At 36.7% G+C, this 27,346-nt stretch overlaps 2 protein-coding genes and 3 pseudogenes across 2 annotated transcripts; 2 read left to right on the forward strand and 3 right to left on the reverse strand.

Annotated features, from left to right (window-relative positions):
* Positions 1-8,394: 8,394 nt before the first annotated feature.
* LOC110151782 (olfactory receptor 4A47-like) lies at positions 8,395-9,312 on the reverse strand. The gene has a single exon (XM_020915192.2). The coding sequence runs from the start codon at positions 9,310-9,312 to the stop codon at positions 8,395-8,397; it is 918 nt and encodes a 305-aa protein (XP_020770851.2).
* A 2,321-nt stretch (positions 9,313-11,633) lies between these two features.
* On the forward strand, positions 11,634-12,105 carry LOC110151780 (histone deacetylase complex subunit SAP18 pseudogene; annotated as a pseudogene).
* A 3,724-nt stretch (positions 12,106-15,829) lies between these two features.
* On the reverse strand, positions 15,830-16,746 carry LOC110151781 (olfactory receptor 4A47-like; annotated as a pseudogene).
* A 4,845-nt stretch (positions 16,747-21,591) lies between these two features.
* LOC139033679 (UDP-GalNAc:beta-1,3-N-acetylgalactosaminyltransferase 1) lies at positions 21,592-23,834 on the forward strand. Its single transcript, XM_070463130.1, has one exon. It carries the CDS (start codon positions 22,176-22,178, stop codon positions 23,169-23,171), a length of 996 nt encoding a protein of 331 aa, XP_070319231.1. The 5' UTR covers positions 21,592-22,175; the 3' UTR covers positions 23,172-23,834.
* Positions 23,835-25,029: 1,195 nt separating this feature from the next.
* On the reverse strand, positions 25,030-26,692 carry LOC139033683 (olfactory receptor 4A47-like; annotated as a pseudogene).
* Between the last annotated feature and the right edge of the window lie 654 nt (positions 26,693-27,346).

Genomic DNA, 27,346 nt, shown 5'->3' on the forward strand with positions numbered 1-27,346 from the left:
CTGGGAAAACTGGACAGCTACATATTAAAGAATGAAATTAAAATACTTCCTAACACCACACACACACACACACACACACATACATACACACACACACACAAAGAATCAAAGACCTAAATATAATGCCAGACACTATAAAACTCATAGAGGAAAACATAAGCAGAACAGTCTTTGACATAAATCGCAGTGAGATTCTCTTTGACCCACCTCCTAGAGGTGGTCAAAAAACAAATGAATGGGACCTAAGTAAACTCAAAAGCTTTTATACAGCAAAAGCAAACTATAAATAAGATGAAAAGACAAACCTCAGAATGGGAGAAAATAATTGCAAGTGAGGCAACTGACAAAGGATTAATCTCTAAAATATACAAGCAGTTCATATAGCTCAGTATCAGAAAAACAACCAACCTAATAAAAAAAATGGGTAAAAGACCTAAACAGATATTTCTGCAAAGAAGAAATACAGATGGCCAACAAACACTTGTAAAGGTGCTCAACATCACTCGTTATTCCGTTCAATTCAGTCGCTCAGTCGTGTCTGACTCTTTGTGACCCTATGAATTGCAGCACACCAGGCCTCCCTGTCCATCACCAACTCCCAGAGACTACTCAAACTCATGTCCATCAAGTCAGTGATGCCATCCAGCCATCTCATCCTCTGTCGTCCCCTTCTCCTCCTGCCCCCAATTCCTCTTAGCATCAAGGTCTTTTCCAATGAGTCAACTCTTCGCATGAGGTGGCCAAAGGATTGGAGTTTCAGCTTCAACATCAGTTCCTCCAATGAACACCCAGGACTGATCTCCTTTAGGATGGACTGGTTGGATCTCTTTGCAGTCCCAAGGACTCTCAAGAGTCTTCTCCAAGGCAGACATACAAATCAAAATTACAATGAGGTATTGCCTCACACTGGTCAGAGTGGCCGTCACTATAAATCTATTCATGTGGGATAAGGATTCACTGTGCCAGAACAACTAAAGCAGCATGGTATCTGGGAAAACATCCTAGAGAGAACAATGCTTCACTGAGTTTCAAAGGAGAAATGAGAAAACAAGAGAAGATAAAAAATTATTCCATAAAAAACATGCCCATGTATAGTCACAAAAGTGCAATATCTGATTGAATAATCATTTCAGTTAATTTATCTGTTCAAAGCAAGGGTAACAATTTTTTAATTCATCTGTATTCAGCTTTTTTTTTTTTTTTTTTGGTATTAGTTCCAAAAGGTCTTGAAGATCTTCATAGAACCATTTGATTTCAGCTTCTTCAGCATTAGTGGTTGGGGCATAGACTTGGTTTATTGTAATGTTGAATGATTTGCTTTGGAAACTAATAGAGATCATCTGCGGTTTTTGAGATTGAACCCAAGTACTGTCTTTCAGACTCTTTTGTTGACTATGAAGGTTACTCCATTTCTTCTAAGGGATTCTTGCCTACAGTAGTAGGTGTAGTGAAGTCGCTCAGTCATGTCTAACTCTTTGTGACACCATGGGCTATAGCATCCCTGTCTCCTCCATCCATGGGATTTCCCAGGCAAGGGTACTGGAGTGGGTTGCCATTTACTTCTCCAGAGGATCTTCCTGACCCAGGGATCAAACCTGAGCCTCCCATATTGCAGGCAGATGCTTCACTGTCTGAGCCACCAGGGAAGTGGCCATCTAAATTAAATTTGCCCACTCCATCCATCTGAGTTCATTGATTCCTCAGACATTGATGCTCACTCTTTGCATCACCTGTTTAACCATGCTACCTAATTCATATCTCCAAATATTTATCAATTTAACATTTATTAAAATTATTTTTAAAATTTCACAAATAACATTATTCCTTCCTAGATGTTCTCCATCTCAATATATGGTATAAAAGTGTTTAATGAAAGAAAATATTGTCATTGCAAGAAGAGCACCTATCATTTATTATGCAAAATTGTATGCAGAAACTGTATCCATATAACATTAATTATATATATATATATATATGCATTTTTAGATATACATCCATACACACACACATATATATAATCACATTTAGTGTATAACATTCTTTACAGTAACAAGTATTATGATCCTTATGAAGAGACAACTAAGAATATTTATTTTTTCTCAAATCACACATTTCTGAGGGACTAATTAAAAACTATTTGACTTCAGAACTCCTGTGATTCCAGAAGTTTGTCAGCTTTTATAAACTTGAGTTTAAAATAATTTCCTACATGATGAAGCAACTTACACATTTGAAAAACTTGTCTTCTGTTATTAACTATAATAGATTTACATTTCAGAGACTTGTAAATAGTCAGCAAAAATGTCTCTTCAATCTGAATGCGACCATCAAAGACAGAAATCTGCATTGTTTCTTAAAGACATATTTGATGTCAGATGAATATGTCTGTCCACTACAAAGCATTTTAAATATTTTTTTAAACTGTTATTATTATCATGGTAGCTCTGACTTTAAAGGAATTCTATGATTTAAACAGGAAAAAAAAATCCACATTAGAGTAATCCATCAAAAAGGCAAAGCTATATCACATAAGAGGTTAGTAACTATTTAAAAGGAGAATTATTCCCTGCAATTAACTTATTTTGTAGTAACTTCAAAAAGGAAAATTTTCCACTTTTTTTCTGTGTATCTCATTATTCTTGGAAAATATGGCAAAACTAACTGTACTGAGCTTTTGAGAGGCATACTTGAAACAGCTATTGCACCTTCTGAAAAAGTTATGACAGTTCTGAAGAGTATACCATATTTTCCCTGAGAGAAACAAAGATCATGGGACATTTTATATCTTCCAACCAGATATGTCATCAAGTCACACAATCAGAGTCCACCCAAGGCAGATTCTTGCTTCATTATATTTAATGTGATTTTCCACCAAATTTAAGAATGACATCTGCATGTAATGATACTATTAGACTAATCATATAGTTAGGGACAGAAAGATGTAACAAAGGGAAAAAAAACAAAGCTTCAGAAACATTATGAAACATTTGCTGACAGAGAATAAACTATTAGTCCTGTCATTTTGTTCCAAGGTAAATGAACTTACTGCTTATTTCCCCCACTTAAGTATAAAAATATTTTCCTCCCTTTTCTCTAATCCTTAATTGTTTCTGCCTATAACTCTGGGTTAAACTATTTTTAGTTAAAAAAAGCAACCATTTCATAAATATCTCAAAATTAAGGTGTGTGTGTGTGTGTGTGTGTGTGTGTGTTAGTCACTCAGTCATATCTGACTCTTTGTGACTGCATGAACTGGAGCCCACCCTGTTTCTTCTGTCTATGGAATTCTTCAAGCAAGAATACTGGAGTGGGTTGCCATTCCCTTCTCCAGGAGATCTTCCCAACCCAGGGACTGAACCCTGGTCTCCTGCATTGCAGGCAGACTCTTTACCATCTGAGCCACCAGGGAAGATGATACCACATCATACGAGGTAATATCTCAAAATTAGTTCCTTGAGAAATACTATCAAATCACGTGCTACAAGATGGTAGTGCCAGGACATAAAGGATTCTTCTGTCCATTTATGTTTCTATGCCAGCAATAAACACAAGTACCACACAGCAGGTATTCAGTAAAAATAATGACTATATGAGTAACCATTTATGGTATCTATAATTTTCCTCTCTTGAAACTCCACACGGTTCCTTATTTCTACTTCTCTTACTGTGTGTAAGGTAGAAATATGGACATTCTGAAATTTTCTAGGAATGAAGTGCTATCTCTGAGACAAATGAATCACATTTTATGAGCCCAATCCCCAACTTCCCAGTGGTCACATACAGTTGTGAGAGCTGGACCATAAAGAAGGCAGAAGGCCAAAGAATTGATGCCTTTAAACTGTGGTGCTGGAGAAGACTCCTGAAAGTCCCTTGGACTGCAAGGGAATCAAACCAGTCAATCTTAAGGGATATAAACCCTGAATATTCACTGGAAGGACTGATGCTGAAGCTGAAGCTCCAGTATTTTGGTCATCTGATGTGAACAAATGACTCATTCGAAAAGTCCCTGATGCTGGAAAAGACTGGAAGCAGAAGGAGAAGCGGACCCAGAGGATAAGATGGTGTGATGGCATCACTGATGTAATGAGCAAGAACTTTGGCAAACACCAGGAGATGGTGAGGGACAGCAAGTCCTGGCATGCCACAGTCTATGAGATCACAGAGTTGGACAGGACTTGATGACTGAATAACAAAAACATCCCCAACTGTAGTGAACACTGGAAGTGCATGACTACCCAAAACTCTCTTCAACACACCTTGCATAAGCTATTAGTCTCCAAACTTTAAATCTACTTTCCTAATCTAAAATCTAAAGAGCTATGTTTCCCTACTACCCTGTGAATTGGATGAAGATATGTGATTTGAGTTTTGACAACCAGGAACTTGTGCAAGTCTTTGAGCAGATATTGCCTTCTCCAACTGTGGTGTTGGAGAAGACTCCTAAGAGTCCCTTGGACTGCAAGGAGATCCAACCAGTCCACCCTAAAGGAAATCAGTCCTGAATATTCATTGGAAGCTCCAATACTTTGGCCACCTGATGAGAAGAACTGACTCATTGGAAAAGACCCTGATCCTGGGAAAGATTGAAGGCAGAACGAGAAGGGGATTGTAGAGGGTAAGATGGCTGGATGGCATTGCCTACTTGATGGACATGAGTTTGAGTAAACTCCAGGAGTTGGTGATGGACAGGGAGGTCTGGCGTGCTGCAGTCCATGGGGTCACAAAGAGTCGGACATGACTGAGTGACTGAACTGAACTGAACTTGAGTGGATATTAGATATCTTAAGCTAAGTAATTCTGAGATCAGAGTGGTTCTGAGAGTGCTCAAAAATAGGACCTCAGTACCCAAATTCCAAAATCCAGCACATTTAAGGGAAAAATCCAAACTTGGTGTGGGAAAGCATGTAATGTGTCATTTTCTATATGTCTCAACCTGCTCATTGGAAAAAAGAGGATAGAATTAGGCAGATTCAGAATCCTTTCAAGTCTATCTATGATACTTTTTGTGCATGCTTGCATTTTTTTATAATTAAATAACAGTTTTCAAGCATATCACTGCTACTTGGAAAACATCATGCAGTGGTAAGAGGATTGGATAATTACAGGGACCAAATTATCACCACAAGTTTCTCAGTCAGTGTGCTCCTATTTAAGATTCAAAACATCCTTGGAGAGAGAGCAGAGCACAGTGGTCGATAATGTTTGCTCTGGAAATTGACTGTCTGTATTCAATTCCAACATCACCACTTATTATCTAGGTGGCCTTGGTCAACTTAAGAAATATCTCTGTGCCTCAGTTTCATTATTATCAGGATGGGGATACTAATAGTTGCTTTGGGCTTCCCAGGTGGTGCAGTTGTAAAGAATATGGCTTCCAATGCAGGAGACCCAGGAGATGTGAGTTCAATCCCTGGGTCAAGAAGATTCCCTGGAGTAGGAAATGGCAATCCACTCTAGTATTCTTGCCTGGAAAATCCCATGGGTGGAGTAATCTGGTGGGATACATTCCATGTGGTCACAAAGGTTCGAAAATGACTGAGCAACTGAGCACACACAGATGCACTGATAGTGTCTGTCTCTTAGGACTGCTGTTTTATTGCAAACAAAATATTTAAAATTTCTTTGACATCTCATAAAGGTTGATAAGCAATGTTGATAATTAACTTTTTGGAGTGTTTCACTATGAAACAGAATGTTCAGATTTTGCTAATTTAATAAATAGTATTATTAAATATTAATAGCAAAGCTAGTGAAGGTAATTCCAGTTGAGCTATTTCAAATTCTCAAAGATGACGCTCTGAAAGTGCTGCACTCAATAGGCCAGCAAATTTTGAAAATGCAGCAGTGGGCACAGGACTGGAAAATGCCAGTCTTCATTCCAATCCCAAAGAAAGGCAATGCCAAAGAATTTTCAAACTACTGCAGAATTGCACTCATCTCACACGTTAGCAAAGTAATGCTCAAAATTCTCCAAGCCAGGCTTGAACAATACATGAACTGTGAGCTTCCAGATGTTCAAGCTGGTTTTAGAGAAAGCAGAGGAACCAGAGATCAAATTGCCTACATCTGTTGGATTACTGAAAAAGCAAGAGAGTTCTAGAAAAACATTTATTTCTGCTTTATTGACTATGCCAAAGCCTTTGTCTATGTGGATCAACACAAACTGGAAAATTCTGACGGAGATGGGAATACCAGACCACCTGACCTGCCTCTTGAGAAACCTGTATGTAAGTCAGGAAGCAACAGTTAGAACTGAACATGGAACTACAGACTGGTTCCAAATAGGAAAAGGAGTATGTCAAGGCTGTATATTGTCACCCAGCTTACTAAACTTATATGCAGAGTACATCATGAGAAATGCTTGGCTGGAAGAAGCACTAGCTGGAATCAAGATTGCTGGGAGAAATATCAATAACCCCAGATACGCAGATCACACCACACTTATGGCAGAAAGTGAAGAACTAAAGAACCTCTTGATGAAAGTGAAAGAGAAGAGTGAAAAAGCTGGCTTAAAGCGCACATTCAGAAAACAAAGATCATGGCATCTGGTCCCATCACTTCATGGGGAATAGATGGGGAAACAGTGGAAACAGTGGCAGACTATTTTTTTTGGCCTCCAAAATCACTGCAGATGGTGACTGCAGCCATGAAATTAAAAGACGCTTGTTCCTTGGAAGAAAAGTTATGACCAACCTAGATAACATATTAAAAAGCAGAGACATTACTTTGCCAACAAAGGTTCGTCTAGTCAAGGCTATGATTTTTCCAGTGGTCATATATGGATGTGAGAGTTGGACTATAAAGAAAGCTGAGTGCCGAAGAATCAATGCTTTTGAACCGGTGTTGGAGAAGACTCTGGAGAGTCCCTTGGACTGCAAGGAGATCCAACCAGTCCATCCTAAAGGAAATCAGTCCTGAATATTTATTGGAAGGACTGATGTTGAAGTTGAAACTCCAATACTTTGGCCACCTGATGTGAAGAACTGACTCATTGGAAAAGACCCTGATGCTGGGAAAGATTGAAGGCAGGAGGAGAAGGGGATGCCAGAGGATGAGATGGTTGATGGCATCACCAACTCGATGGACATGAGTTTGAGTAAACTCCAGGAGTTGGTGATGGACAGGGAGATCTGGTGTGTTGCAATCCATGGGGTCACAAATAGTTGGACATGACTGAGCAACTGACCTGAACTGAACTGAACTGCATTAGTATGCACGATGTCAAGGATAGAAGAGAATATTACATTTACAACTCACAAATCGCTATTTGGGCATAGGATAAGATTGTCTGCCTTAAGAATGATTTTATTATACACGAGTATAACATTTACCCGTGGGAGAATGTTTTGACCTATAGCAAGCAGAAAAGGAGATTAAAAAGTACAAAATGAAAGAAAAGAATGAAAACACAGAACACATTATAGTAAAGCAAAGCCAAGAAAATTCAAAAAGAAAACAAAGCATTGATTCCTCAGAGAGCCCTCATCTGGTGTTAAGGATAAAGTGAAAGAAGAGAAAAGAATCATACTATGACAGAACCAAACTTTCAAGTGTTAATAATTCATTTCCTGGGAAATTATAGAGTCATTAGATGGACTTTTGTTAGCAAAGAAATGTCTCTGCTTTTTAATATGTTCTCTAGGTTGGTCATGGCTTTTCTTCAAAGGAGCAAACATGTTTTAATTATATGGCTACAGTCATCTTCTGCAGTGATTTTGGAGACCCCCAAAAGAAAGTCTCTCACTGTTTCCATTGTTTCCCCATATTTGCCATGAAGTGATGAGAATGGATGCTATGATCTTAGTTTTTTTAATATTACAACTCTGACCTTTTTCAATATTAACAAGCTAAGCAATATGGGCAAAATAATATAAGCATCTTGCAGATAAAAAACAAGACATACACTTTAAATGTTAACTTGAGTCATCCATGAGTGAGGAGGAGTAAACCAAGATTTTATGTCTTATTTCTTGTTTTAGTTTTCTGAAATGTTTATTGAGTACTAAATTCTGAAAGATTACATTAATTGAGAGAGAATCATGAGTATCTTTCACTAAAAAAATAAATGTAACAATTTACTAGTAGCTTAACTCAACATTTAGAATGTAAATCTATAGTCTCAATAGAGATATTTTACACCAAAAACTAAATATATTCTCCTAAGAAATTGTGACAAGTTTGAAAATATACCTCAAACAAAATACAGCATAGGAAATTAGGAAAATCTTAAAAATATACTTGGATCATTGAAAGTATTCACATAATAAATGTTTTTTTTATCATGCCTAAGGTATTAATTCTGAGGAGAAATTTAATACACTTACATAATTAAACATGACTTTCCTTGAAAGAGCCATTCTTCATTAAAAATGGATCATACATTTCCATGCTGCCTCATTTTCTTTTTCTGATCCAGAGCTTTTTCATGGCAGTTTGCATCTCTCCATTTCTCAGAGTGTAGATTAGAGGGTTCAACATAGGGGTCATAATGGTGGAAAACACGGCCAAGGATTTATCAATTGGTAAGGTGGAAGGAGGTCTCACATACATAAAAATGCAGGGCACAAAAAAGAGGAAAACCACAGTGACGTGGGAGCCACAGGTGGATAAGGCTTTGCGTCTCCCTTCCTGGCTAAGATTCTTCAGGGAGCGCAGAATGACCCCATAGGAGATGAATAAGAGCACAAAAATGACCACACAGATTGCCCCATCATTGAAAACCACAATGAGGCCAATAATGTAGGTGTCAGTGCAGGCCAGTTTTAACAAAGGGTACATGTCACAGATGAAGTGGTCAATGACATTGGGGCCACAGAAGGGAAGGTTGTAAGCTAAGAGTAGTTGAACTACAGCATGCAAAAACCCACCAACCCAGGCCAACAGCAGCAGCAGAACACACAGCCACTGATTCATGATTGTCAGATAATGCAAGGGTTTGCAGATGGCCACGTAGCGGTCATAGGCCATGACCACCAGGAGTAAAATTTCAGCACCACCAAATAAGTGCTCTATAAAAAGCTGAGCCATGCAAGCTTCAAAAGAAATGGTTTTCTTCTCACACAATAAGTCTATAATCATATTAGGAGTGATCGTAGTAGAATAAACAGCATCCATAAATGATAAGTAGCCAAGAAAGAAGTACATAGGGGCATCCAGGGTTGGGCTGAACACAACAGTCATGACAATGAGTAGGTTGCCCACCATCGTCACAATGTAGATGAGCAAGAACACAACAAATAATATTTTCTGACCCTCAGTGCTCTGAGTGAGTCCTATGAGGACAAACTCAGTTACATTGTTCCTTCGTTCCATAGGTTCTTCTTCATTTTATTTCAGACTTTAGGACAGAATTGTAAATATAATCATTATTAGTGACTTCCTGAAGCCTTAAGTTAATTTGTTTATTTGTTCAAGTAATAAGTAGTATGGTTTATTATGCTCCAGTACTTTCAGACATCATAAGATGAGGCTGATTAAAACATCATTCATAACTTCAACAATCTTGTACACTAATAGAGAGGCAAGTCATTAAGAGACATATATGGGAAAAGAGCACATAATTAAGTAAACGAGTTGCCACAACTACCTTCCCATCTGGAAGCTAATAAAATTGCATGTGTAATTAATAACTTATATAAAGACAAAAATTCATAAAAGTTTAATAAGAAAATTAAAGCAAAATATGTTGCATATTTGCATTCTGGTCAATAAAGCTAATGACTTTCTATATTCTCATGATGAAGGATGATTCTTAACCAATCACTGATACCCCAAATAGATATATTTTGACAATTTCAAATTTTTTCAAGGATTTAGGAAGATACCATGATGTCACTAGGTGAAAGTAGTTTGTGGAAATCATTTATATTTTAGAGGATATATGCAGAGTTAATATCTAAAATAGACAAATATCACTAATAAATTAATAAATAAAAGACAAATATTTAAGAAAAATGTAAACAAATAATTAAAGAAAAACATATTTAAGTAGCCAACAAACACATGATAGGATGCTGAAACTCACTTGTGAATAGAAAAATATGAATTGAAGTAATAACTTGCTTACTACAGTATTATCTTGAGGTCGTGAAAGCCACTCAATCAAGTTCTACAGATGTTATGTCATCCTCTAATTTTCAAAGGATTAGTAAATAATGCTTAGAGAACATATCATTTAAACCTAACATGAGACAAGAAATATCTGTTCATTAAAATATCCTCAGACAGACAATTTCTTAGAATACTTGATGTTAGAGCTATGAGGGAAGCCCTGATGTTAGAGAGGGTAAATTTATTATGAATCTTTATAATATGAAAATATCCAGATGAGCACTACAGTATTGAATCAATCTCCACACATTTTAGTAGTCACAAAGGATCCCTAAAATTGTTCATTAAGAGAATCACGTAGAAGAAATTTTGAATGTCTTGAATTCATGCACCACCAGTGAACACATGAAAAGTGTAAAGCTTAATTCAGAAACAAGTATATAAATGCACTTTCTGGATTACCTGCATGAAACCTTCATTTAATCCATGTTCTTTTCTGTGATTCCTTCCCTCTTGTTCTTCAGGCACTGGTTATATCTCCAAGAACAAAGAAAGCCAGTTATATGCAGCATCATTGGACACTGAACTTTCTCCATTAGACAAGCTCTTTTGATACTTGCAGGAAGTTCACTGTCTCTCAGTCATTCAGAAAAATATTACTTTTCAAATTGAATTGAATTTTCAAAATGAATATGAATACTTTATTATACAAAGAACTATGAATCTTAATTGTGAATAGAAAATAAAAATATTCATTATTGGCAGGTTTTGTCCTGATGACAAACAAAAGTTAAATCAGCATTTTGGTTGTAGAAAAAATTCCAAATTGTATATGAATACTTACATTTAAATTTTTCTAAATTTCATGCATTTTGAAATAGTGAAATAGCCTTTACAACATTTCGACTTTCAATCAGTTATACTGTCCTATCTTCATATGGTATTGTTGACTTCTGGGTTTCCTGCAGGGTAAATAATAATTTCATAAACATTTCATTATATTATTGAATCCATTATTTCAATCTGTGAAGAAGTCTGCCATGTGATTACAGGTACAGACAAGTAACCTCTGAGTAAAGGCAAAGGTGTACAAACCCTTTATCTACATCTAACTGCATCACATATTACTGAGTTATTCAGTTGGTCCATCTCCAAGGTTGATTCTTCTGTAATTAAATCTTTGGATACTTCCTCATAATTTTGAGAGTTGACTCTTTACCTCCAGAGATGCCACGAGGATAATCACCACATAGGACATGACTTTCAGATTCCTATCCTCTGGGGGAACTATAATCTTGAGCTACCATCTCAAGAAGCTAGAAGAAGAAAAGCAAAATAAATCCAGAGACCCTTGTAGAATGGAAATAATAAACAGAAAACAGAAGTCACAGAAGTAAATGTAATTGAAAAACTGAGAAAGTACATAAGACCAATAATTAGTTATTTTTAAAATTTAATAAAATTGATTACATCCTAGCAAAACAGACCAAGAAAAACTAAGAACAAATTCCCAGTATCAAAAATAAAGACGGTGGGGTTCTGGTGCTCGCTACCGGGGTGGGAGGCCAGAGCGAGCCTCTCGCGGCCGGAGAAGCAAGATGGCAGCGGAGTCGTGCGTTACGCAGGAGGGAATTAAGAAGGAGCCAGAGGCGTCGATCCAAAGAAGACCTGCCCGCTGCTCCTGCGCGGCTTCACCACCAGCAATGGCCGCCACCACCACACGGATGAGTTCTCCCGCAGAAATGTGCCTTCTGCGAGCTGCAGATCTACACTTGGGTGGATGCAACCTTGAAAGAATTGACTAGTTTGGTAAAAGAAGTATATCCAGAAGCCAGATGAAAAGGCACACGCTTCAATTTTGCAGTTGTCTTTACACATCTTAAAAGTCCTGGCTATCGAGAAAAGGAGATTGGCAGCACCATGTCTGGGGGAAAGCGGACTGATGACTCCCTGACCCTGCAGCTGCAGAAGTTCCAAATGGGAGACTATCTGGACATGGCGATCACCCGTGCACGCCGGGCACCGCCTCCTTCAGAGCACATGAGGTCCCATTAAATTGTACTTACTCTTCCCAGTCAATTCTGTAAAGTAAACTTTCACTTCCTCCCCTCCTTATTGCCATTAAGCCTTTAAACTCTATGAACAAATTGTAATGCATCTATTTAGAAATTAGATTTGGCTTTGCTATGGTATGAATATTAATAGAAAGTCCATATGTTTCAAGTTCTTCTGTAAAATATGAAAAGTGCTCTTAGCATTCTATGTAAAACTGTAGTGTTAAATATATCTTGCAATCACCCTGAGTGTAAAAGTTAATGGGGCCTGGGTTCCAGGTTTAATATAGTACTGGTTGTTTAGGCTGAAGAATGGAGTTGGTATGTTTCGGCCCAAATGAGGAAGAACAAGAAAGCCATATTATATTAAATGGAACAGGGATTTGTCACCTAGACGCTTTATGGACTTGGGAAGAGGACCTGTGGGAATGAGGGGGTGCAGCTTCCCTGTTTTGGAACAGTCTGAGATGACGCAAGTTGAAGAAGTTGGCTGTGTTTAAAGAGAGTGGCCTGCCTGAATCAAGGTGTGATGACAAGTTAGAAAAAAAGTGCCACAGTGAAGACTTTGTATACTTTGAAAATGGGGAGAATAGAGCATTTTGAGGGCAGGGAGCAGGATAGAGGAACAAGGATTAGAACTCAGGGAAAGGATAGAAAGATTTACCTTGAAGACCTGACCATGAAGGGAGAAGGAAAGAGGAACCTTAAGAGCAAGGGAAAAGGTTGGGGATGAGGTCAAGTTGAGTAAGCAGAGATATTCATACACAATCTTCAGTGCTAGGGCTGATTCATGTCTGATTTGAGGCAGTATACAGAGTGGTTAAAACCAAGTGGGCTGAACATTTAAATCCTGATTATACTAGGAGCACCTTGGACAAGTTACCTGAATCTAGTTTTGTTTAAAATTTGTAAAATAGAAGTGACAGCCTACAGGACTGTGAAGACTAATGACAAAGTTAGACATAAAGTAGGACTTTTAGAAAACATAAACTGTATGGGTGCCATCTTTTCTCTTCCACAGAACAGTTACAGTCTCAGTGTGCAGTATGTGATTAAGGCCTATTACCTTCAGTCTGTTGCATGGAAAACTTTAAAAGTGTATATCCCCAAATTGTGACTGTTGATTGTGACAATCACTACAGAACTGAATGCATTTGGTCAAAAATTGCAGAAAGTAGACTCAAAGGACAAACAATGCACTGTGAAATTTATATGATACTACTCTGTAAAATGGAAAACAAAAAAGTTTCTGTATTGAAATAACAGACACTCCAAAAATATCATTAAAGATGCTATTTATAATATCAGCAAGAAAACCTAAATTTACAAGGAAACATACTAGATCTGTATGAACATAATAGAAAACAAGTAGAAAGACATATCCAGTTTGTGGATAAGAACTCTGTTTTCCAAGAAAAGATATAAATTTTCTAAAGCAAATCTCATGGACAATACTAACTAAATTTAGTTTTTCTAAGATTAGCTTATTGAATTTTAATTTTAAAATATAAATATGCAAGAGTAGACATCACTTTGATAAGGAATAATAATGAAGGGGCCTATCAGGTATCAAAGTGTATTTTAAATTAAATGCAATTACATCATATGATACATGCCACAAGAATAAAGAGATCAATGGATGATGATAGAGGCCTAAATTGGATTCAACTACAAGCTATCTTTTGGAATATAAAACTAGAATATCAAAGCCATGGAGAAAAATAATTATGTGTGTACACAACTGGTCATCTCGAAAAAAAAATAGTTAAAATATAATACATGTATATGTATGGCTGAGTATCTTGGCTATTCAGCTGAAACAATCACAACATTATTAATTGGCTGTAACCCAATACAAAATAAAAGATTCAAAAGAAGCAAAAAAAAAACAAAAGTAGTACCCACCCAGTGGGCTTACCAGGTGGCTCACTGTTAAAGAGTCCACCTGTCAATGCAGGAGACACAGAAGATACAGGTTTAAGTTTGACCTCTGGTCTGGGAAGATCCCCTGGAGTAGGACATGGCAATCCACTCTAGTATTCTTGCCTGGAAAATTCCATGGACAGAGGATCCTGGCTAGATATTGTAAAATATCTGAAATGAAAAGTGCTCAGTGAACGACTGAGCACACATTCAATGCCTACTTTACTTCTTACAACAAAATATAGATGATTTTAAAAGATATGAAACAACAAAAAGACAAAGAATTAAACGTTGAAAAATAAGAAACAATATTTTATCATCATCAAAATAGGAAAATTCTAAGCAAGGTGTAAAATCCAAAGGAAATACTTATAGATTTAACTATGTAAATGTAAAAGTATTTTTACATGACCAAATACTCTGCACTGAACAAGTACATCAAAAACAAATCATAATCTGGAAATTCAATAATTCCACATAGATGATAAATGGGATAATTTCTATAATATGTAATCAAGTCATAAAAATCAATATGGAAAACATCAGCAATCAAACAAAATATGAAAAATTTACTAATAAAAAATTCATGTAAAAGGAATACAGATCAATTTAAACACCTAAATAGATACCCAAATTCAATTAACTTGAATATTTATAAATAAAATAGATAAGTGAAATATAACTTCTTTACTCAGATGTCAGATACCACAAATATTTATCAAATGCTGATTGTTCAGAATGTATTCGAATGTATTTTTCAGAATTAGGAGAGTGTGGATTTGGTACAAGCTCATGGATAGCATTTTGGCAATAACTATGAGCATCAACATTTAAATAAATACATGTACCAAATGAATAAAATATTCAATTTCTTAGACTGACCTAAAAAATTTCAAAAAGACTTCATTGTAGAATTATACATCATAAAAACGATGGGAAAAACTTTAAGAGGCCTGGATACCTAAATTTCAGTCTTTGTAAAAGTTATGCAATATGATGAATCTAGAATGAGTTATATCTTTTTAGGTTGGTATATAAAGATCTTCAGGAGGCTAAGTAAAATTGAAACTTCTATACAGAGACATACACACACACATATGAAAACATGCTTATATTTTAAATATTATTTCTCAAAGATATTCAAGAAAAGAATATAGTGACAACATCTGAAAAGACTGGAAGGCTGTGGTATGAGATATATAAGAGCCTTATTCTGCATTATTCTATTTTGCATAGGCTCAACTTTCATATTACTTATTATATATCATACTTCAAATTTTTATTTTAAAATTAAAATATTACTTTAAAATTTCATAACTAAGGTAAACAAAATTTTTAAAAAAGAATAGATTAATATATATATTATATATAAATATTATATTATGTATAATATAATTGTGGCCTTCAACATTTTAAATTAAGCAATAAGAAGAACAAAGAGTAAAGACAGGATTCTGACTTAAAACAACAATAAGAAAATAAAAGTAAACATGGAAACTATTTAAAAATCAGCTTTACTCTATAAAACATATTATTTAGTCATTACATATTATTTATTGATTCCATACTGTCAATACATTCCACCATTCTAGGTGCAGTGATGAACCACCCATCATACGGTTTACATTCTAATGGGGAGACTGTCAAATGGTAGAATGAACATGCAGTTCATTCTTTAATTATATTTATCTTAATTGCTTGAAATTGAAAGAAAATTTGCATCAGATTTATGAAGATCTTTATATTGTGGAAGATTGGTCCTAGTGCTAAATTACTACTTTCCTGATGAATAATGCACTTATTTAATACTTAATCTGACATTTTTTTCTCCAGAGCTGATTCATAGCATTAGTCATCTCAGAATTCCTTAAGATTCATGGTTTTAACATGGGGATTTTGATTGTATAAAACACAGTCAATGATTTGTCAGTATGGAAGGTTGTGCCAGGTCTTACATATATGAAAATACAGGGAACAAAGAAGCAGGCAACCACAGTGATGTGGGAACCACAGGTCTAGAGGGTTTTCCACCTCCCTTTCTAACTCAGGTTCTTCAGAGAGTGCAGGATGACTCCATAGGAGACGAGTAAGAGCAGAAACACAGCAGTCCTCCATTGGCCACAACTAAGATGCCAGTGACAAAGGTGTCAGTACAGATGAGTTTCAGTAAGGGGTACCTACCACACGTAAAGTGATCAATGATATTGGGGCAGCAGAATGGGAGCCCAGAAACAGTGCTAATTTGAATAACTGAGTGCAAAAATTCTCCAACACAGGACACCACCAGAACCACATATATTCTGCCATGAATTCTGCCTCATGATAACCAAGTATGCAAGGGCTTACAGATGGCCACATAGCAGTCATAGGCCATGACCAGCAGAAGGAAGACCTCTGATCCACCAAAAAAGTGCTCTGTGAATAGCTGGGTCATGCATGATTCAAAGGATATGATATTTTCCCCAAATAACAAGTCTGAAATTAATCTGGGCATAATAGAAGAGGAATAATATGCATCCATAATTGATAAGAAAGTAAGGAAAAAGTACATCACTGAATTCAGTTTCCTACTGAACATCATATCAAAATAATGAGCAGGTTGCCCACCACAGTCAAAATGTAGAAGAGCAAGAATATAACAGAAAAGGACTTTTTGCTCCTTTGGGTTCTATGTGAGTCCTGGGAGGACAAAATAAGTTACACTGTTCCTTGGCTCCATCTAGTCTGGAAAGTAGCTGACATCGCATATTAGATGCAGCTTACCTAGAAAACAAGAGGGACACGTTTAAATTCACCATAAGTTTTCTATTTGTCCATTCAATTGAAAAATGTGCATGCAGAATCAATTTTTGTCCAGTAGTTCATAGAAATATACCGAAGTTGCAAAAGTCATAGTTCCTTTCCCTCAGTGATATGACACAAAATGAAGGATCAGAAAATTCCAGACCTAATAACTAATAAGTGCCACGAGAAGGATATTCACATAATGCTAAATATCACAGAGTCAGAATATATTAATCAGACTGGAATCAGAGAAGGCTTCCCAGAAGAAGCAATAATTTAGCTTAACTTTAAAGAAAAAATGAAAGTACAGGAAAAGATATGATGGAAATTCCAGGAAAATGCATATCATTTGTAATGTCATAAAAGTGTAACACTTTAGATCCACTTAAACTAACATACTCCCTGTCAGTAAATCAAACTATGAATAGAAGGTCACTGCCCTGTATTGTCTCAGAACAACCTGGAATTTCTTTCTTAGAGTGTCAAGGAAAAGATTCCTCCTTCTCCTGATCAATGAATAGTGAGTCAGTTCAATTTTGTCAACTTTATCTCTACACTCACTTTAACATAAGCAACACTTCAACTTTTAGACATCTATAGTTGGATATCAATTTAGTACATATAACAAAAAAATTAAAATTTTCCACATGTATAAAAGGTGTTCCCCATATCATTAAATAGCACCATCTTCAATGTAATTGCTCACAAAAAAAAAAGAAAGAAAAATCACATCTTGTTATTCATTCCCTTTTTGCTATCATATTATTTCCTGATAACAATGGAATATTGGCCTTCCCCAGTTGGCTCAACAGTAAAAAACTCATCTTCAGTGCAGAACGCAGGATATGGAGGTTGAATCCCTGGGTCAGGAAGATCCCCCGGAGGAGAGTATGGCAACCCACCTCAGTATTCTTGCTTGGAGAATCCTATGGACAGAAGAGCCTGGCAGGCTACAGTCCATAGGGCTGCAAAGAGTCAGACATGACTCAAATGATTAAGCATTCATGCACTTGTATGGCATACTGTTGTCTCTACTTTCAAAATATATAACATATTTTTGATCATTTTCTTCCTGTCCCAGGGAAGTAGTTTCCTGCCAATCTCTCACTTTCTTTTGAACTCCAACAATTTATTCTCCAGAAACAGCTCAAATTATACTCTTCAAATCTTGTTCTGATTACCACGGAACAGCTCAAAACTCTTATTCCAATCATGCTATCATAATTTAATACATAACAATTAATATTTATAGTAACAAGTACTGTAATCACCTTCACCTTTTTCCAGTTGAAGAAGCTATACCTAAGAATTGCTCATAATTTTCCAAGGGCACACATTTTTTAAGTGATAGTAATAGAATTGGAACCTAAATTTAACATGTTTCAAAATGATTTAATTTACTGCAAAATAAAGTCCACTATTGTGACTCATGATTCCCACCATTTAATATTAGTCTTTCATTGGGCGAACATGTTCACAATAAGAAGGAAAAATTTTTTAATTACTTACAAATACCTGATTTTTTTTCCCTTTAATCCAATAAGATGATGGAGGCCAAAAGGTTGCAATATTATCTGAAGGTATATTTGATTTAATTTATCTGTCTCTTCATTTCTTTCATGTATTCTTCTATTTATTTTGAACAATGTGATTTGCACCATAGATTGTTTAAAAGAAATCCCATCATGTACATTTAGCAGAAATTAACATGGATTTTACTTATATATATATATATATAAAGATAGCAACAAGGTATTTTCCAGGAAATTTTGTCTCTGGTAATTTCTTTTTAATTTCAAAATAGAAAAATACTATTGAATTCACTAGTCCTTCTCACTTTGTAACATCAGTACAGCCAGACTAGTTGACTTTGGATTTTGAGAAAAATTCTGTTTTCCTTGTTGTTTTTTTAATGCAATGCTTTCAGCCTGACAAAGGATATCCTGAAACGTTTATATCAGCTCTTAAAAGAAAATAATCTATTTTTTTCAACAGATGCAAAGACAACTTTTATGATTTCAAACCCCATTTATCACTGAGATTTAGAAAGTGTGTCAAAGGTTGACTTTATGCTTAATTAAATTCACTTGGACTTCCCACTAAATTTTGCAAGTACATCTGTATGTGAAAAGTGAAAGTGTTAGTCACTCAATTGTGTCTGACTCTTTGTGACCCCCTGGACTATAGCCTGCCAGGCTCCTCTGTCCATGATATTCTCCAGGCAAGCGTACTGGAGTGGGTTGCCATTCACTTCTCCAGGGGATCCTCTTGACCCAGGGATTGAAACCAGGTCTCCTGCATTGCAGGTGAATTTCCTGAGCCACTAAAGAGTCCCCCCATGTGGTCACACAGATTCACATGAGGTTGGACACAGATCTGAGTGTGTGGTGGGACACAAACTTATGTATTGTGGCGTACAGACCTATGCACATTTGCATAGAGACATATACTTGTGGCTTTGAGAACTAAGCTGTAAAATAAGCCAGCAGAAGACACCGAACACTTTCTGAGCAGCTCATACAAAGTGTGAATCAAAAGAAAATAAGAGAATCTTATCTTTCTATAAGAAGACAAAAAGCGAGGTTTATGTACACTCTATAGAGATAATGACAAATCTTTATTGAGTCATCAATCAGTTCTTCTCAATGTTTATCTTTTCCTAGATTGGAAAATAAGATATTAAAACATGCCATCTTCTTCAAAGTAAATATGTGAACGACATTCTAAATGTACTTTCATTGTTTCTAGGAACAGAGAACGCACATACAATTAATTCCCCTGATTTCATGGAGCTTATAAAACAATGAACATAGACAATTAACAAAGTATCTTATCTCATGACTTGAAAAATACTCTAATAATTTTATAATTAACTAAATTTCTGCCTTGCTCTGTTTGGGCTGCTATTACAGAGTTCTAAGGATAGTGGTGTGGCTTAAAAATTAGGGTTTATTTTTCACAGTTATAGATATTCAAAAGTCCAAGACAGAGTGGTCTGCAGATCCATGTATGATGAGGGTCTGTTTTATAGTTGATGGTCTTCACATGGCAGAAGCATCAATTGACTATAGGATGTCTTTCATAAGATCATTAATCCCATCCTTGAGGGCTCTAACTTCTTGGACTAATTACATCCTGAAGGACCCACTCCAAATAACAACATACTATAAAGGGTTAACTTGAAATTTTGGAAGGAGATTCAAACTTTCAGTTTATAACAACAACCAAAAGTTGAGAAGTTAATTATGTAAATTTTGATAAATGCAAATATTTGATGTTATTTGGTGAGTAGTATTGTGCTTGAGAAGACTTTGAGATGATGGCAGAAAGCGAAGAGGAACTAAACCACCTCTTGATAAAGGTGAAAGAGGAGAATGAAAAAGTTGGCTTAAAACTCAACATTCAAAAAACTAAGATCATGGCATCTGGTCCCATCACTTCAAGGCAAATAGATGGGGAAACAATGGAAACAGTGATAGTTTATTTTCTTTTCTATTTTTTTAGGTTTTATTTATTTATTTATTTTTACTAGTTGGAGGGTAATTACTTTACAATATTGTAGTGGTTTTTGCCATATATTGGCCGTTGTCTCTGACTGCAGCCCTGAAAGATGCTTGCTGCTTGGAAGGAAAGCTATGACAAACATTGACAGCATATTAAAAAGCAGAAATATCACTTTGCTGACAAACTCATTATAGTGAAAGCTCTGCTTTTTCCAGTAGTAACATATGGATGTAATAGTTAGACCATAAAGAAGGCTGAACACTGAAGAATTTATGCTTTCGAATTGTGTTGCTGGAGAAAACTCTTGAGAGTGGAATCAAGATTGCCTGGAGAAATATCAATAATCTCAGATATGCAGATGACACCACCCTTATGGCAGAAAGCAAAGAAGAACTAAAGAGCCTCTTAATGAAAGTGAAAGATGAGAGTGAAAAATTGGCTTAAAAGTTAACATTCAAAAACCTAAGATCATGGCTTCTGGTCCCATCAATTCATGGCAAATACTTGGGGAAACAATGGAAACAGTCAGACTTTTTTTGGTGGGGTCCGCAAATGGTGACTGCAACCATGAAATTAAAAGATGCTTACTCCTTGGAAGAAAAGTTATGACCAATCTATACAGCGTATTAAAAAGCAGAGACATCACTTTGCCAACAAAGGTCCATCTAGTCAAAGCTATGGTTTTTCCAGTAGTCATGTATAGATATGAGAGTTGGACTATAAAGAAAGCTGAGCACCGAAGAACTGATGCTTTTGAACTGTGGTGTTAGAGAAGACTCTTGAGAGTCCCTTGGACTGCAAACAGATCCAACCAGTCCATCCTAAAGGAAAGTAACTCTGAATATTCATTGAAGGATTGATGCTGAAACTGAGGCAACAATACTTTGGCTACCTGATGCAAAGAGCCAACTCATTGGAAAAGACCCTGATGTTGGGAAAGATTGAGGGCAGAAGAAGAAGGGGGTGACAGAATATGAGATGTTTGGTTGGCATCAGTGGTTCAACAGACATGAGGTTGAGCAAACTCTGGGAAATAGTAAAGGACAGAGAAGTTTAGAGTGCTGAAGTCCATGGGGTTGCAAAGAGTCAGACACAATTTTGCACCTGAACAACAAGAAATCTTGAGGTATTAAATAGGGATAAAATTTCATACAGTGTGATTTACTATTTAAAAAAATCCGCACTACATTGACTCACCCTGGCTAGGCTCAACTGTAAATTGCCTACCTAGCACCGCGGTGCGTGACATGCAAACTGATGGCGAGGATCCAGAGCGCGCGCCCGGACCAGCGCTGAGGGCTGGGGGCAGATGCCCGCCGCCCTCCAGCTGGATTCGGGGCCCGCGCGTGCGTACGAGCGAGCTGGCGAGGGGCTCCCGGGCGCGGCGCGTGGTCTGCGCGCGCCCGGCCGTGCGTGTGGCTGCGGGAGGCTGCGTGTGCGCGCGGGGAGGGACAGTCCGCCGCCCGCTCGCCTCGGAGCAGGGTGCGCGCCCTGCGCGGGAGTAGTTCATGGCAAATCTTGTAATTAAGCATGGGATATGGAAAACAAAACACTTCAGCTGGTACTTTAATCTCATGTGAAATTCTACAGAAATTGCAAGCATTATTTTGACTGCTACTTGCTATCAAATGCTCAGTTGGTGAAATTGAAGGTCTTTCACTCAGAAGAGAAAAACCAGGAAAGAAGTGCAGACATGAAGAAACTGAGGCTTCCAGAGAGAAATAACATGCCCCGAGCTTGCCCTGGTTGGTAAAGAACAGAGTTGGATTTGGACTCTAGTCTTCACCTTTGGAGCCACCTGTGTTGTTTCTCTGGGAACTGGCTGGAACCCGAGGCTTGCATGCTTCTGAGCTTCTGTGAATGGCCCCGGCACTCCTGACCACTCTTCCGGCTAGGATGTCGCTCAGATCCCTGAAATGGAGCCTCCTCCTGCTGTCGCTGCTGAGTTTCCTGGTGATGTGGTACCTCAGTCTGCCGCACTACAATGTGATAGAACGTGTGAACTGGATGTACTTCTACGAGTATGAGCCCATTTACAGACAAGACTTCCGCTTCACGCTTCGAGAGCATTCAAATTGCTCTCATCAGAACCCATTTCTTGTCATCCTGGTGACCTCACACCCCTCAGACGTGAAAGCCAGGCAGGCCATTAGGGTTACCTGGGGTGAAAAGAAGTCTTGGTGGGGCTATGAAGTTCTTACGTTTTTCTTATTAGGCCAACAGGCTGAAAAGGAAGACAAAGGGTTAGCTTTATCCTTAGAGGATGAACACCTCCTTTATGGGGACATAATACGACAGGATTTTTTAGACACATACAATAATCTGACCTTGAAAACCATAATGGCATTTAGGTGGGTAACTGAGTTTTGCCCCAACGCCAGGTATATCATGAAGACAGACACTGATGTTTTCGTCAATACTGGCAATTTAGTGAAGTATCTTTTAAATTTAAACCACTCAGAGAAGTTTTTCACAGGTTATCCTCTAATTGATAATTATTCCTATAGAGGATTTTACCAAAAAACCCATATTTCATACCAGGAATATCCCTTCAAGGTGTTCCCGCCTTACTGCAGTGGGTTGGGTTATATAATGTCCAGAGATTTGGTGCCGAGAATCTATGAAATGATGAGTCACGTAAAACCCATCAAGTTTGAAGATGTTTATGTTGGGATCTGTTTGAATTTATTAAAAGTGGACATTCATATTCCAGAAGACACCAACCTTTTCTTTTTATATAGGATCCACTTGGATGTCTGTCAGCTCAGACGTGTGATTGCAGCCCATGGCTTTTCTTCCAAGGAAATCATCACATTTTGGCAGGTTATGCTAAGGAACACCACGTGTCACTATTAATTTGACATTCTACCCAAGCCTAGAGAAGGGAGGGATACTTTGTAGAAAGTGTTAACGTTAGACTATGAAATCGCCAATGAAAAACCCATGAGATGGTCACTGTGTGGCTTACACAAAGCTGAAACTCGTGTAGAGCCTATAGACTGGAGACTCTAGGGTTGCACTTGGCCTGTGGTTTATTATGACAACAATCAAGTCAAGCCTTTTAAAAGTGATATTCAGAGGAATTAAAATCTTATAAAGGAATGGGAAGTTTTTTTTTTAATAAAACTAATAGGGCCAAACAGTTTGAACATGTCATTCTATAGACTAGAGCTTCTTAAATGGGTTTCATTGAATTATAAGCTCATTTATCCATAACAACAAAACAGTGTGCAGTATTATTCATGCGGCATCTAGTCAGTTCAGGGTTTTGTGTATCTCTTCATGGATTACTAGTTTTTTTTAAATATACAGTTCTGTGTAAAAGAAACTGAAGTTATTTCTGAACAAAGTTTAATCTGTTTTTGGTCATTTGGAAGATATTTCAAGATGCTGCAGTATTAAAGAGTTATTAATTATTATTTAATAATACTTAGAGTTTTACACTTTATGGATGTTTGAATGTTTTGGTTTCAATACTGCATAAACAGAATAAACTTTTTTTCCAGTTAAAAAAAAAAATCCATTGTCACATAGCCTTATGCCCCTCATGAATCCAACTAAATAAGGGGCGCAAAATAATGTTTCTTTGACCACATGTTTCCAACCACATTAGAGCAGATAATAGTTAGTTTCAAGCCTAATTCAGACACAGAGACAGAGAGAGGATGCTATGAATGATGTCTCTGCCCAATAAAACAATATATTCTGGTTTGTTATTACTTAATAATCTGTATTTTACCAATAAGAGCGATCAGAATGGCATACATGCAGTATCTTTTTTTAACAAGGATAATGTTTAAGTTCTGCAGTACATATTTGAAATGCATGGATTATGGATTACACTAAATTTACTTATGGAAGGCAGAGACTGATCTCTATAGAAGGCTATAAACACCGTAAATGAACAAGAGTAGGGGGATATTGAAAAATAACAGAGGTCCAATCAGATATTCTAAACTACCTGGAAGAGGAAGTGATTATCTTTAGGAAAATATAAGACTAACAAAGCTGGAAAACTTAAGATAATATGAATTCCCATTTGGGAAAATAAATACAGTTTAGTTATTTTCTGCATGTCTACCTTGTTCATGCATATTATTTTCACATAGTATCCTTATGATTAATACTGTAACTCTGAAAAATCACTCTTCTTCTACATTAATATGCTAAACAATATGAACAAAATAATTGTTAGTAAAGTATTATGGATACAAAAATAAGCTACATACTTCAAATATTAATATGGGCTGTCTTTGTTTAAAGAGGAGTGAATCAATTTTCTACTTATTTCATATTTCCTTTTTCTGAAATCTATAATGAGTCATATTAACTCTGAAAAAATGAATTATTTAAGATAGAAACATGAGAAACCCTGCACTTTCACAGTATTAACTATAGGATAACTCATTACATAGAACATATGAATATAGTGTAACAGAGATAATTTTAATTTTACACTTAAAAGCTCTGCATATTTTCCTAAGAAATTGCAAAAGATATATATATATATATATATATATATATATATATATATATATATAATATGAAAAGCTTAAAGTATATTTTGGTCACTGAAAGTATTCATATAATAAATGTTTTTAATCTGCCAACTTTATTAAATCTGAGGGAAATTTACTACAGTTAAATAAGCATACATGTCTTATGTGAAAACAGCAGTATTTCACTGAAAACAGGTGATACATATTCCGTTGCCTCATTTTCTTTTTCTGATCCACAGCTTTCTCATGGCATTTTTTATCTCTCCATTCCTCAGCGTATATATTAGAGGGTTCAGCATAGAACTGATAATAGTGTAAAACACAGTCAAGGATTCATCAATGGGTGAATTGGAAAGAGGTCTCACATACAGAAAAATACAGGGCACAAAGAAGAGGTGATGTGGGAGCCACAGGTAGACAAGGCTTTGCACCTCCCTTCCTGACTAATATTCTTCAGGGAGTGCAGAATGGCCCCGTAGGAGATGAGTAAGAGTGTGAAGATGACCACACGGATGGCCCCATCAATGGCCAGCACTGTGAGGCCAATAACATAGGTGTCAGTGCAGGCAAGTTTGAACAAGAGGTACCTGTCACAGATGAAGTGATCAGTGACATTGGGGCCACAGAAGGGAAGGCTGTAAACAAGAGAAGTTGAACTACAGCATGTAAAAACCCACCAACCCAGGCCAACAGCAGCAGCAGAACACACACTCACTGATTCATGATTGTCAAATAATGCAAGGGTTTGCAGATGGCCACGTAGGCCATGACCACCAGGAGCAAAACTTGCATACCAGCAAATAAGTGCTCTATAAAAAACTGGGTCTTGCAAGCTTGGAAGGAGAAGGTTTTTTTCTCATAAAGTAAGTTTATAATCATTTTTGGGGTGACAGCAGTAGAATAAACAGCATCCAGAAATGATAAGTAACCTAGAAAGAAGCACATAGGGGAATTCAGAGTTGAACTGAACACCACAGTCAGGACAAAGAGTAGGTTGTCCACCGTGGTCACAACGTAGATGAGCAAGAAGATGACAAATAATATTTTCTGACCCTAGACACTCTCAGTCATCCCCAAGAGGACACATTCTGTTACATTGTTCCTTGGTTTCACCAAGTCTGTATAAGAGCTCAGTTCATATATTAGAAGTTTACCTACAACACAAAGGGGAAATTTTTAAATTCAGTCTAAGTCGTATCTCTTATGTATCCATTCACTTAAAATCAGTAGTATGGAGTATATGTATGATCCCAATGTATCCTAGACATTGTGTTAATCGAGTTGAATACAGGGTAAATGATCAAACAATTCCACATCAATGTGTGTATGTGCTCAGTCATGTCTGACTGTTTGCATCCCCATGGACTGCAACCTGCCAGGCTCCCCTGTTCATGGTATTTTTCCAGGCAAGAATATTGGAGTGGGGTGCTATTTCCTACTCCAGGGGATCTTCCTGCCCCAGGAATTGAATTCATGTCTCTTGAATCTCCTGAATTGGCAGGTGAATTCTTTACCACTAATGTCACCTGGGAAGCCCACACAAATGTAAAAAGTGACGTTATAAGCATATTGACAGAATCCTAAGGGAAGATGAGAAGGGAATTCCATGAATACGTAAACCATGTATAAACTTACAAAGGTGTAATACTTGAGACAAATTTAACCTAATGTCCATATTCAGTAAGGGTAAATGGAGCTATGAATATAAGTTCCCCTGGGCTGTCTCAGAACTCACTGAGGCTTCTTTCTGAGGGTCTTATTTGGATATTCCACATTTTCCTGTCAAATGAATATTGAAGCAGTTCCAATTTTGTCTCAGGACCCTATTCCTACTCTAATTTTAATGTTTGTATATGCAATACCTCCAGTTTTGTACATTTGAATATGGATAACAATTTAGTATTTATAAAACAAAATTAAGAATTTTTCACAATATAAAAGTTGTTCTCCATCTCATTCCAAAATACCACCTTCAATGCCATTGCTCAGACAATAAAGCTTACAGTCTTCACTCCTCTACTGGTCTTCTAAGACTTATTCATACCTTTAAGAAATTCTGCTGTCTCTATTTTCAAAATGTATTACAAATTTAATCATCCCTACTCTGTTTCCTACCAGACCACTGCAGCAGCCTTCTGCCAGCTATGTCCACTTCTATTCTGGCCTGTAACAACTTGTTATTAACCCATATGATTCACTTTCATCCTGTTCTGATTATATTCCTTCACTGCTCAGAACTCCCACAGTGGATTCCGATCACGTAACCACAGTTTAATGGATCACATCTAATATTTATGGTAACAAGAACAGGAATCTTCATATTATGTTTTAAGATACTAAAGCTGAGACCATTTCATTCATTTCTGCAAGATCATGCATTTTTAGTTTCAGTGGTAAAACTAGAACTGGAATGTAATTTTGAGTTATTTCAATATGATTTAATGTCTTACATAATAAAGAATGTCACACAATTGTGAAACCTGGTTCCCACTATTTACTATTAGTCTTACTTTATGGAGGCTGTTTAGAATC

This window comes from Odocoileus virginianus, unplaced genomic scaffold (assembly GCF_023699985.2).
Source record: "Odocoileus virginianus isolate 20LAN1187 ecotype Illinois unplaced genomic scaffold, Ovbor_1.2 Unplaced_Scaffold_32, whole genome shotgun sequence".
Taxonomy (NCBI): domain Eukaryota; kingdom Metazoa; phylum Chordata; class Mammalia; order Artiodactyla; family Cervidae; genus Odocoileus; species Odocoileus virginianus.